This window comes from Panthera tigris, chromosome C1 (assembly GCF_018350195.1).
Source record: "Panthera tigris isolate Pti1 chromosome C1, P.tigris_Pti1_mat1.1, whole genome shotgun sequence".
NCBI classification, from domain to species: domain Eukaryota; kingdom Metazoa; phylum Chordata; class Mammalia; order Carnivora; family Felidae; genus Panthera; species Panthera tigris.
This window is the reverse complement of record NC_056667.1, coordinates 31,136,563-31,149,683: the sequence shown is the minus strand read 5'-3', so window position 1 is coordinate 31,149,683 and position 13,121 is coordinate 31,136,563. Positions and strand designations below refer to the sequence as shown.

At 42.3% G+C, this 13,121-nt stretch overlaps 1 protein-coding gene across 1 annotated transcript; it reads right to left on the bottom strand.

The window, feature by feature from the left end:
* Window positions 1-414: 414 nt before the first annotated feature.
* On the bottom strand, window positions 415-12,907 carry ZFP69B (ZFP69 zinc finger protein B). Its single transcript, XM_042996756.1, has 6 exons — window positions 12,805-12,907; window positions 11,861-12,286; window positions 9,101-9,186; window positions 7,252-7,378; window positions 6,903-6,998; window positions 415-2,576 (listed from the first exon to the last, which is right to left on the bottom strand). The coding sequence occupies exons 2-6, from the start codon at window positions 11,985-11,987 to the stop codon at window positions 1,411-1,413; spliced, it is 1,602 nt and encodes a 533-aa protein (XP_042852690.1). The 5' UTR covers window positions 11,988-12,286; window positions 12,805-12,907; the 3' UTR covers window positions 415-1,410.
* Between the last annotated feature and the right edge of the window lie 214 nt (window positions 12,908-13,121).

Sequence of the window (13,121 nt, the reverse complement as noted above, 5' to 3'; positions counted from 1 at the left end):
CCACCTTGGCTAAATAGATAATTATTATAATTATTAAGTTTTAAAATGATCTATAATCTTATTTAGACACATGCTTTAAAACCTTCTGATATTTCAAACTTCCCAAAATTCAACTTCTAAATGAAGTCTTTTTGACAAGTTAGGCTTATTTGATAGGTCACATCATAGGGGAAGCATTGTCAAATAAGTGATGATAAACTTCCTTAGGCCCTATTATATGTTTGAGTGCTAGAGCTGTTTGAGAGATTATATAAAATTTCTAACCTTTTGATATGACATTATAGAAGGACATATCAAAAGTTCCAGAATCAGATAAAAAAAAAATAACACTACTCAACCCATATTCTTGCTGTGCTTATTCAGGGGCAAGAGTGGGGATAGTCATTTATGTACTCTATAGCAGGAACAGTAAACTACAGCTCTCGGGCTAAATGCAACCCAACACCAGTTTTTTAAATGAAGTTTATTGGAACAGAGCTACACCTATTCATTTATGCCCATGGTTCTCAAGTACTTCACAAGTACAATCTTGACCCCCAGGGCACCTCTAGCAATATTGGGAGATGTTTTTGGTTGTTACAATGGGTGGGGGGACTATTGGCATCTAGTTACTGGCATTTTGTGGCCAGAGATACTGCTAAACCCACTACAGTGCATAGGACAGCTTCCCAAAACAAAGTATCTGGCCCCAAATATCAGAAGAGCCAAGGTTGAGATATTCTGATTTATGTATTTCTTTAGATGTTTTTACACTAAAATGGTAGAGTTGAGTGGTTCTGGCAGAGCTCATATGGCCCACAATGTCTAACATATTTAATATCTGGCTCTTTATAAAAGCTTGCCAATTCTCTACAAGAAACCATAAAATATACTTAAGTATCCCTTGTAATATTAGGTTATCTATCAATTCTGGAAAGCTTCCTTTAATATTATTTCTTGTAGAAATGAGCCAGGCAGTTATTTTTATCTATGCCTCTTCTAGCCATATAAAGGGCTATAGTAAAAAGTTATACTATATTTTAGTCTGATTATTTAAGAGATATTTAAAACAGTGATTCTCAAAAGCCAATCCAAGTTATCAGTAACTTGCCACGATGAACCTTCCATTGGCCCATAATGAAATGAGAAAAATAAGGACAAATTTGGGGGATTTTCATAAGGCTAACTTAATTCAATGTTAAGGGCTATTCCTACTGATTATCCCTCCTACATTTTAAAATATTAAAATGCCCTTTCTTTTCTGAAACAATGTTGATGACAGGTAGTTTCTTTAATATGGCAAAACTGATAGTGGTAACACCGCATCAAGTCATTAAAAAAAATCATTGCTTCTTGAAACCAAAAAGTCAAAAAGCCTCTGATTTAGAGGCTTTTGCTCCATTAGGAGGAGTCTTTGATGTTGCACATATGTCACATATCACCGCTGAAGGTATTTCTTAAATGTGTTTTGCAATGTCTAATAAGTGATGAACTACAGCTGAAGGCTTTTCCACATTCATTACAATCATAAGGTTTTTCTCCAGTATGAATTCTCTGATGTTTAGCAAAGGATGAATCATGCCTAAAGGCTTTCCCACAATGACTGCATTCATAAGGCTTCACTCCCGTGTGGACTCTCTGATGAATAGAAAGATGAATTCTCTGGCTAAAGGCTTTCCCACATTCCTTACATTTATATGGTCTTTCCCCAGTATGAGTTCTCTGGTGTTGAGTTAGGTATGTGCTATGGCTGAAGGTTTTATTGCATACATTACAAATGTAGGGTTTCACACCAGTATGAATAATCTCATGTTGCCTAAGGTGTCTAATCTGGAAAAATGCTTTTCCACAGTCTTTGCATGTAAAAGGTTTCTCTCTAACATGAGTTCTCAGATGCTGGATCAGCCCAATGCTCTGGCTGAATGCTTTCTCACATACCCCACATTCGTAGGGCTTCTCCCCAGTATGAATTCTAACATGTTGAGTAAGAGATGATGGGTGTCTGAAGGTTTTTCCACATTCCTTACATTCATAGGGTTTCTCACCAGTATGGATTCTCTGATGTGGAATAAGGGATGAACTTTGGCTAAAAGCTTTTCCACATTCTTTACATCGGAAAGGTTTCTCTCCAGTATGAATTCTCATGTGTTCTGTAAGGTGAATGAGCTGTTTGAAGATTTTTTCGCAAATATTACATTCAAAGGTTTTCAATCTGGTATAACTCCTTGAATGATTAATCAAATCTAAATTGTATCTACTTCGCTTTCTAGATACACCATATTTATGGTCTTTTTTTCTCGGAGAAATTTCTGGTCCCGGAATAACTTTTGAGCTCACATTAATACTTTTCTCAAATCTATTAGATTCTCGGCCTCTTTCCTGAGTGAGTACTTTGTGGATCAAGGGGATTTGCCCCTCACCCATTCCTTGGTTTTCCTGGTGGTTTTCTAACTGATCACATTTGGAGATTCTTCCCAATGTGGAATATAAGGTGCTTCCTCTTGTGGACTGTTCCTTCATTAGGCCATGGTGTAATTCTTCCCAAGAAGTATCATTCTTTACGGCTGACTCCTTGGTTTCTGCTTTACTCTCCAAGTCTGAAAGAAATCCCAAAATACAAATGACCCATATTCAGTGTACTTTAAAAAATAAGTGGCCATAGTGAGAATAGGAGGGGGGAAAATGAACATGTACTAGGCATAGAAACCTTGGACTATCTTCAAATGTAATTCTGCCCCCTAGAGAGCTAATATAAAAGGAAATGAAGAAATCAAAGGAAAGAAGCTGTTAGGGTATGTGAGGGGACTTTAAGGAACTGGGAGGAGTTCATCCATGTGAATTCGAGGAAGTGCACTAAGAAGAGAGCATTGTTGTAAGGGCAAATATCAAGAGATAAGATTAAGGAACACAGTATTCTAGCACCATATCATCTCAAGCCCGTATTTCTATGACAAAATTGTCCCTATTAAAAAAAGTTTTTTTCAAGTATTAATCCATACTTTCTACATATTAAAACGTTAAATAATCTAGGAACTCATTCACTAAAGAGGGATAGCCTCTCTCAATTTCATCCCCATTTCCTCTACTCTCTTAGGATTTTGGAAAGCATCCATTCAGACATTCCCAACAATATGTATATGTGAATGTGTGTATTTATGTATGGTCATAAATATACATTTGCACAAAAAAGGGATCATAGTATACATATAGCTCTGCATCTGTTTTTTTTTTTCTGCATCTGTTTTTTTTAAAGTATTTTTTAAGTTTATTTATTTTAAGAGAGAGAGAGCCGAGGAGGGGCAGAGAGAAAGAGAGAAGAGAATCGCAAGCAGGCTCTGTGCTGTCAGTGCAGAGCCCAACATGTGTCCCAAAACCATGAACCATCAGATAATGACCTGAGCCAAAACCAAGGGTCAGACGCTTAACCAACTGAGCTACCTAGGTGCATGTGTTTTGTATTTTAACTCAACTTTATCTTGCGGGCTCCCTCCCATGTCTGTACATTTAGATTCATCTCATTATTTTAAAAAAAAAAAAAAGTTTATTTATGTTGAGAGAAAGAGTGAGTGTGAGCAGGGGGAGGGGTAGAGAGAGAGGGAGAGAGAGAATCCCAAGCAGGCTCCGTGCTGTCAGCGCACAGCCTGACATGGGGCTCAATGTCATGAACCATGAGATCATGACCTGAGCAGAAATCAAGAGTCAGACACTTAACCAACTGAGCCACCCACGAACCCCTATCTTATTCTTTTTAACAAGTGCAATACATACCACTGCATTGATATTGATATTCCACTGATGGACATATCATAACTTGACTCTTCTCTACTGAAAAATATTTAGGTTGTCTCCAGTTTCTCATGTTATCATCATGCATACATTTGCGTACACTCCTGTCAATATTTCATAGGCTTTACTAAAGAGGAATTATTGGGTTCTGGGTATGTGTGCTCTCGGTAAACATGGGTGCCCTTCCCTACAAGTTCACTGGATCTTTATCAATCTTCATAATTTTTGCCTGTATCTGTACATAAGAGGTGAAAAATGGGCTTCTTATTTGTAACACATTATTAGCTATACTGTAAAATCTTAAAGGACAGAGACTATATGGACTATGCATGGTATACATGGGACAGTTTGGGGTGAAGGAAATTCTCTTTCTATTCGCTTCCATCCATTTGGACCCTGCCATCCTAAAGCACCAATATTTCCTGTCTACAACAAACTCTTATTCCCCAGGATTTCTAACCTCACCTTAGTAACAGCACATACAAAGTGCTCAGGAATAGCTGGGTAAATTTTGGAGTGGACTTAGAAAGCCAGCAGAGATGTTGACATCACTTATTACAGGGGATAAAGAGTTACTTAACTTTTCTTTTCAGGGTAAGAACAAAATAAATGTCATATTTCAAGAGGTCAACTCTGATAGTAACATGCAAAATGATTCAGAAAAATAATAAAATATCAACAAATACAACTAAAAATCAGAGTAACAGGCATGAGATGATGGGAACTTGGCTTAGCACTGCATCAGCACATATGAAGAGGAGAAGTGGATCTAGCAGGTACTATCAGAGAAGAAACCATGAGGAATGAGGGCAGAACTGAGAGTAGAAAAACATAATGCATTCTTGCTGATATCATGATTTCTGGTCTTTGAGAATGAAAGAATAGGAGGAGTCAGGATGAGAAATTTGGGGGAGAAAATGGTTTCTGTTTTTGAATGTATTGGGCTTGAAGTGACGACAGTGCATCTAGACAGAGATGTCCTAAATACCAGGGATACGTGGGAATCGATAAAAATAGGGAGAATACAGGTCTCAAGGGACAACTGAAACCATCACAACGCATTTGTGGACATTTGTGCAGCTACAGAATAGCAGCGTGCAAGACAGAGACCCCTCAGGGATTGCAGCAGGAATTGCCGGATATGCACCAAATCTGTTCTTCCCATTTTTGGACACACACCTACATCTTCCTTGATTTGGATTTCAGCGAAGTGACAAAGGTTTCTCCTGTAAGTGAACCAGAGTGAAAGTCATGTGAACCACTCCAGGAGGCTGCCCCGTAAAAACCTCCTAGATGTGGGATGCCTGAGTGTTTCAGTCGGTTAAGCCTCTGACTTCGGCTCAGGTCATGATCTCACAGCTCGTGAGTTCGAGCCCCAGGTCAGGCTCTGTGCTGACAGCTCAGAGCCTGGAGCCTGCTTCGGATTCTGTCTCCCCCTCGCTCTGCTCGTGCCCCGCTCACGCTCTGTCTCTCTCTCCTTCAAAAATAAATAAACATTGGGGCGCCTGGGTGGCTCAGTTGGTTAAGCGTCCGACTTCAGCTCAGGTCACAATCTCGCGGTCTGTGAGTTCGAGCCCCGCGTCGGGCTCTGGGCTGATGGCTCAGAGCCTGGAGCTTGCTTCCAATTCTGTGTCTCCCTCTCTCTCTGCCCCTCCCCCGTTCATGCTGTGTCTCTCTCTGTCTCAAAAAAAAATAAACGTTAAAAAAAAATTTTTAAATAAATAAACAAATAAATAAACATTAAATTAAAAAAAAAAAAAAACCATCCCAGATGAGCTCCTTGTGTGCCCTCGTTCTGCTGCTGGCTATACTTAGATGATGAGGAGGCCCTAGTGAATGACAGAGCCACCATGTAGAAGAAATCTCAATCCCAGATGCGCGAGGTGGAAAAGAACTGTCCATTGAACTAAACAGTTCCCCCAGACCAGCGTACAAGCAAGATTTCTGGCTATTCTGTTTGAGCCACATTTTAGAGTCTATTTGCTATAGTAGCGTAGCCTGTCCTAACAGAAGTGGAAACGATGTATCTGCATTAGAAAAGATATTGATGAGGGCAGCTGGGTGGCTCAGTCGGTTAAACATCCGACTTCGGCTCAGGTCATGATCTCATGGTTTGTGGGTTCAAACCCCACATCAGGCTCTGTGCTGACAGCTCGGAGCCTAGATCCTGCTTCGGATTCTGTGTCTCCCTCTCTCTCTGCCCCTCCCCTGCTTGTACTCTGTCTCTCTTTCTCTCTCTCAAAAATAAACATCAAAAAAAAAAAAAAAAAGGATATTGATGAGAAGCATTGAAAAAGCAGTAAGAGATATGTAGGAGATAAAAACTGCGGAGGAAAGGCAGCAAGGTCTAGAAACCTAATGCTGCCATGTAGAATCGTGCCATAAGAACACAAAATGTGGAGTCAGAAGGATTGGAATTCAAATACTGACTCCACCAACCAGTAGCTAAGTGATGCTGGACAAATTTCTTCACCTATGAGCCTTCTTTTCCTCCTCTGTAAGATGGGGCTAATGTATGCACAGGACTCACAGAGGCCAGCCTGATGAAAAGCTGTCATTATTACTGTTCTTAGATGAAGAAGGTTGTTAAAAGCTATCTGATTTGGTCAGAAGGAATTCTGTGGTGATTTTTCACAGAGGCATAAGTTATCTGAAATAAAAATCTAAATTACACAAGTTAAAAAGAGAATCAGAATTGAAGCTATGATCACAGAATAAGATTTAGGAAAAAGTTTTAACCAGAACCATGAAAGAGTAAAATCCATAATAAAATTACATAGGAATCCGGTGAAGAGTGCTGTACTTAATGAGGGGAGATCCACGAATACCTGAATGTACAGGAGAAAGAAGCTATCATCAGGGCAAGGTTTGAAATGCTGGAGAAAACAAGAAAATCATGCAACTGGGTCAGGAGAATTAGTTAAGGAAACTAACCCTGATAAGAAAGGCATCTCTTTTCCTCTGACTCCAGAGAAACTAACAAGAAAAGGCAAGTTCAGGAAAGGGGTAACAGGGTGGTAATCAGGTTTCAGGTCAGGTTCCATCCAGATGGCATGGGCTTCCCCACAATCTGGAGAAGGCTTCAAGTGGAGCTTTCTAGCAAACATGACAAAAGACCCCAACTGCCTTGCTCTTACCTGAACGTGGACCTCCTGAAACCTCTCTCTCGATCAGCCATGGCTCTTCTCCTTTCTCCAACTGGGAAATCACACCAGGTTTGGAGAGCTGATATCCTGCTCATGAAGAAGAAAAGACTGCATGTGCTGAGGTCATCCAAAGAATTTAAAGATAGTTTTTGGTATTCAGGCCTGCTGAAGGGTAGAATAGAAAGACCAGGGCAGAAAAGACCACAGCAATCCTGACTTGCTATTGAGAAGGAACTAGAAAACTCCAACACAACCCAGAGCCCAAACTAACACTTTGGTTAGAAATAAAAGATTTTGTTCCAACAGGCAGGTTCTAGTTATAAGGGGAACTCATCCTTACCCACTGAGACCAGGTTCCCATAGTTCTCCAGCATCACCTCCCGGTATAGACTCCGGTGAGCAGGGGCCAGTTGTCCCCACTCCTCCTGGGTGAAGTCCACAGATATGTCCTTGAAGGTCAACAGTTCCTAGAACATCAAGTATGTTCCTTTTCAGCCAGAGTTTGGGAGGTTGTTCTAACACTGTCTACATGCTAAGAGATTCTATCCGAATTTTCCCGGATGCTCTTGAAAACTGGTCGGCTGATTCTCTGCTACACGTTACAACACAATGCACAAAGCGTGTAAGCTGTCTTTTATAACTTACAATTTGGCTAAAGGAGAAATACTCATGAAATATTAAAGAAGGTCTCAGAACAGTGTATACTAATTTAGATTAAGGACAATAAAGATCAGGAATATTTGAAGAAGGTGAGAGTTCAAAAGAGGCCAAGGCCACAAGAGAAGCCAGGGACCTTTGTTGGGCTGAAAGAATTTGTTAAAACGAGAACATTTCAGCATAGGTAATATACGCTTAACTGAGTACTTCGGTTAGTAAGAAAAGTATGTGAGAATAGGTTTCTGTAGAGAGCATGAATTCTGCCTACTAAAGGAAGATCCCTTGACCAAAGCAGACACTGTGTGGTGAAGTACAAGAGCCTGTCATGTATGATCTACAAAATTAAATAACCATTTTGTAATTATTTTAAAAAATATTACCAAATGCAAAGAGCACCCAGAAGCCAGAAGGCTGAGATAAAAACACATTCCTTATGTATGGAGACAATTCTAATGCTTTTTTTTTTTTTTAATTTTTTAATGTTTATTCATTTTTGAGAGACAGAGACAGAGCATGAACAGGGGAGGGGCAGAGAGAGGGAGACACAGAATCTGAAGCAGGCTCCAGGCTCCGAGTTGTCAGCACAGAGCCAGACGCGGGGCTCGAACCCGTGAACGGTGAGATCATGACCTGAGCCGAAGTCAGATGCTTAACCGACTGAGCCACCCAGGCACCCCTCTAATGCTTTTTATATATTGTAAATAATTCTGGAAGGCACTTGAGGCCTATTGGGCTGACAACAGCATCCACATGAGAAAACTGAATTTGAGGAATGTTAAGGATATGGGATTAAACCCTGTGCCATGTTATCTTGGAAGCTAAGAGCATGCCACTACAAAACTCTTCTGGTTTCTAGGAAGATCTCCTTCTATATTGATTTTCTCTGATTACTGTAGAATTTTCTTGAGTTTCCCTATGCTTCTGGGGTTTGGTGGCACAGAGCTCTGCCCATTGCCAGTGCCGCTGGTTTTCTGATTAGCTCGTTTACGATACACAGAAACTATTAAACTGCTCTTGGAAGTTTCCCTTCCTTTTCCAGTCAGCCTATTTAGTTTGTGCCCTTTGTGACCTGCCAGCAACTTCTCATTTCCCTTTTCATCTACAATTCTGCTCCAAAACATGACCAGAAATCATCTTTTAGAGCTCATTAGTGAAGTGTATACATCTCCAAGAATATCAGAACTGCATTCTATTAATTTTCAAATGTTGCTTAAAATGTTTTACAATGTTTGTCTTTCCCCCAGATGACATCTGTGAGGTTTCAGGGCAAGAACTATATTACGTACTTTCACACACACACAAACACACGCCAGCACAAGTTTTAAATGTGTTGGATAAATGGCCAGAGGTTTGCTTGAAATAAGAAGGTTCCCGAGGAAGGTTACTACCGGTGGGACAATCACCTGTGAAATCAATCAGTGTGGCCTGATTTAGAACAGGCTAAGAAAATCCAATCCAGCAAGCTGAGTCAAAGAAAATCAAAGTCCAGGGCTCAAACAATTTTAAGAAAGTGACAGGAAACTCCAACCCACCTGGGATTCTACTGTCAGTGGCCTAGAGGTCACTTCATCCTCGAAACTTTCTCCCTGGGTCTCATCAGCATCCTTAGAGAGCAAAACTGAGGAAGGAAAAGAGGCATGAGGTTTGCATCTCCCAGACCTAGAAAAATGGCTTGCAGACCAGACCTCCTGAATATGGCTCCTCTCTTAAAACATTCACAGAGAGGGACATTAGAGCATTTCAGAGCAGACCGGAGACTCCTTAATGAAAAGGATCTAAGGTGCACTGCTTTGGGCATTAATACTTCCCAATGGGCAATGTTGGTCCGTTAGCACAGATCTACCGGCCACTCCTCTGTTCAAAAATCCTCAAAGCTTCCCCACTGACAAGAAAGAAAAATCCGAACACTTTACCGTGGATTTCAAGATCCTCCACAACCAGTCCGTCACTGCTTCTCTCCTTCTTTATCCATGATCTCCTTCTAAACATCCTCCTTCAACCACTGGACACACCCACCCACATAATCCCAGTCACCATTCTTTGAACATACCTGCATAGTACCCACCTCAGTATTTCCCCAAGTCCTACTCAGTGAAAACCTGAGATATCCTTCTGGATCAGTTCAAGTGAAGTTTTCTCAAACACTCTTAATGAGAAGAAGGCTTCCTCTTCTCTGTATTCTTCCAAAGCTTGTTTTTATCTCTATTCTGTTATCTATCTCAGACTGCCTATCATATTTATTTGTATAATTATCTCCGTCAATTGAATATTAGCATGAGTATATGGGTAGAAAGTTTTTTTATTTCCGTCTGGCTCATTTTTTCCCATCTCCTAAAGCGTTAAGCCTAACACCCTGCCAGGTTGCTAGAATTCCAACCTGAATTTGAGGTATTAAAAATATGAACTAGGAACTGAGGTACATGAATTGTTGTCCTTGTATTTTTCCCCAACTTTTCGTCATGAATATTGAACATGCATATATCCACCACCTGTATTCAATGATTGTTAACATTTGCCATATTTGCTTCATCTATATTTTTTTCTGAACCACTTCAAAGTTGCAGACATCATGATACTTTGTCCCTAAATACCTCAAATAAGGATCTTCTCCTGCATAACCACAATACCATTTATCACACCTAAGCAAATTAACAATAATTCTGTATTCATGGGAACCTGGGTGGCTCAGTTGGTTAAATGTCAGACTCTTGATTTTGGCTCGGGTCATGATATCCCAGTTCGTGAGTCTGAGCCCTACATCACGCTCTGTGCTGACAGTGCACAGCCTGCTTGAGATTCTCTCTCTCTCTTTCTCTGTCTGCCCCTCCCCTGCACATTCACGCAATCTCTCAAAAATAAATAAACACTTGAAAACAATAATTCCATATTCAGATTTCCTCAGATCTTCTCAAACTGTCTTTTATTCTGGATTTCTTCTCAACCCAGGAGCCAACCAAGGTTCACACATTCAAAGCGGTTATCTTTAGTCTCTCTAGAATAGTACTCCCCTGCCTTTTTAAATTTTTATTTATTTTTGAGAGAGAGAAAGAACATGAGCAGGAGAGGGGCAGAGAGAAGGAGACACAGAATCTGAAGCAGGCTCCAGGCTTCGAGTTGTCAGCACAAGCCGGACGTGGGGCTCAAACCCGTGAACCGTGAGATCATTACCTGAGCCAAAGTCAGATGATCTACCAACTGAACCACCCAGGCACCACACTTCCCCTTTTTTCATGGCACTGGCTTCTTATGAGACCAACACAGTCTGACTGTGCTAGGGTTTACCTTATTTCTCTGTTCCCTGTATTTTCTTTAAACCAGAAGTTCAGCCTTTAAGCTCAATTTAGGATCAGATGAAACATTTTGGCAGGAATTCCTCATGGGTGATACCATGTGCTTTATAATACATTACCCAGAAGGTACAAAATGTGAGGTTATCCCATCATTGTCACACTTGATTAAGACAGTGGCCACCACATATCGCCATCGGAAAAACGTGCTCTTTCCTTGGCTTTTAGCAATTTGTGGGGGCAATACTTTGGCACCCTGTGAATACCCTGTTCCCCATCAACTTTTCAATTACTTCATTTATAGTAATATAGTCTATCGTTCCTTCCACTTCTTTATCGGCAGATATTTTCTGTAAAAAGCTTTCCCTCAACAAACGGAAATGATCTTTTAAAAAGCAAGATGAATGTATTCTTCACTCTGATAATACTTTATTTTCAAGGTAAGGAATCAGTGTAGAAATCACCACCAGTGTTAAGTTTTTCCCCTTTCTCTATTTTAAATGCCATCATGAACTTACGGAATTTTATTTATTCAAAGTGTTACAATCAATCTGGATATTTAAACAGTCCTAAGTTTGTCCAAACTTGCCATCCTGCTGACATGCATCTTTGCACTCGTCCTTGCTTTCTAGCGCGAAACACTCCAGGCTCACCTGGTACTTTCCCTGCTGCCTTTTACTTCTGGCCTAGCCACCAAGTGCCTAGACTGGTCTCTCAGTTGATTCAAATTTCCTCACTGTAAAATACAGAAAATCAGGCAAGTCTTCCCTGCCCCACACGCCCATGGGGGAAATGAAAAGAGGTAACATACACAGTCATGACACTTAGATACTGGTTTCAGGTTGAAATGACCATTACTGAAAACGCAGGCCAGGAGCCATAATCAAGAACCCCAGAAATCTTTTCCCCAATTGCCTACCCAAGGGGTGCTTTAGCTCAGGTGTCTACCTTCCTTCTCAAACTAGATGCTGCTGCTTTTCCTCCTTCCCGCCAGTCTATTCTCACCTTCTCCTTCAAACATCTTAGTCACGTCCTCCCACAGGGATGCCCCCTCGGTGGCCTTCTTTGGATGGTGCAACTTCACCCAGGTGCTGGCCTCCATGGGCAGGGTGATCAGGAGCTGCTGTAGCATGATGACTTCAGCACTCCTTTCTAGGGCTCTCTGCCTCAGCCCACGAGGCAGAAGGTCCTATCTGGACCTGTCCACTTTTGATAAAGACACTGCTGGAAACTCGGGCTTCACAGTTGTGCTGGAGTCCTCTACTCTCAGGAACCAGGGGGAACATACAGTACCAAAATCCAGAATCTGGACCTTTTCATGTCCAAGTTCACAAGGAACATCCCATCTGGAGCTCCGTCTGTCTCCTCAGCAGGCAGCTGTTTGGCTCCAGGTGTTTTCTATGCAACCACCGCTACGGTCCCCTGATGATGCTGGATAGAAAACATTAGAGTCAAAAAAAAAAAAAAAAGAAAAGAAAAAAGAAAACATTAGAGTCAGCAAAAGGATCTACAGTGCTCAGTCGCACGGTCAGAATTCTAGAACTTAACGCCAATCATCAAAAAATTTTTACAAAAGGTATATGGAGACGGTGGATATACACAGCCCACGCGGTCCAAGCCACTGTGCTGGTGTCACGAAGCACAAAGAGACGAATAAAACCCAATTTACTATGGTTAAATTAGCCTTGAGATTTGGAATCACAAAGGAGCTGGGTTTGAATCCCACCGGCTCCTTCTCTTGGCTGTGGCAAATCACGGATGCCCTCCAACCCCGTCCCTTCCTCCCAGAACCGAGAGGCTAAACCTTTCTCCAGGCCCGGACCTCGCTGCCTTTGTCCGAGCGCGACCCCGGGCTCCTGGGCACATCACGCGCCACGGGGAACCTCGGGCGGTGTCTCGCCGGCGCCTCCCGAGGTCCCCGCCCCAGACCCCGCACCGCTCCCGCTCACCCCGCTCGCTGGCTCGCCCGGCTCGCCCCTGCCCTCTCGCCCGGCCGGCGGCTCCCTACGTAGCGCCGAGATGCCTCCGCGTAGCGCAGCCCTGGCCGGTGCGCCTGCGCGGCAGCGGCCTCTGCGCGTGGTTCCCAGCATCCTCCGGCGCAGCCTCCCCCTCGCGGCGCCTCCCGAGATGCTCGCCCGGCGGCCCCGTCACTGTGGGTTCCCTGCAGCCCGGGGTCCCAACCCCGGGGAAAGCAGCCCCGCTTCTGCGGCGGGAGCCGGAGCCGGTGCTCTTGTCCCCAACCCCCACCCCAAACTACCCGTCTCCC

Excerpts from the sequence above, each read along its gene's own strand:
- ZFP69B (XM_042996756.1), bottom strand. The coding sequence starts at position 11,987 with ATGCTACAGCAGCTCCTGATCACCCTGCCCATGGAGGCCAGCACCTGG. Across the intron at positions 9,187-11,860 it reads TAAGATGTTTGAAGGAGAAG|TTTTGCTCTCTAAGGATGCT; the intron begins GTGAGAATAGAC and ends TTCCTTCCTCAG. Across the intron at positions 6,999-7,251 it reads TGGGAACCTGGTCTCAGTGG|GATATCAGCTCTCCAAACCT; the intron begins GTAAGGATGAGT and ends CTTCATGAGCAG.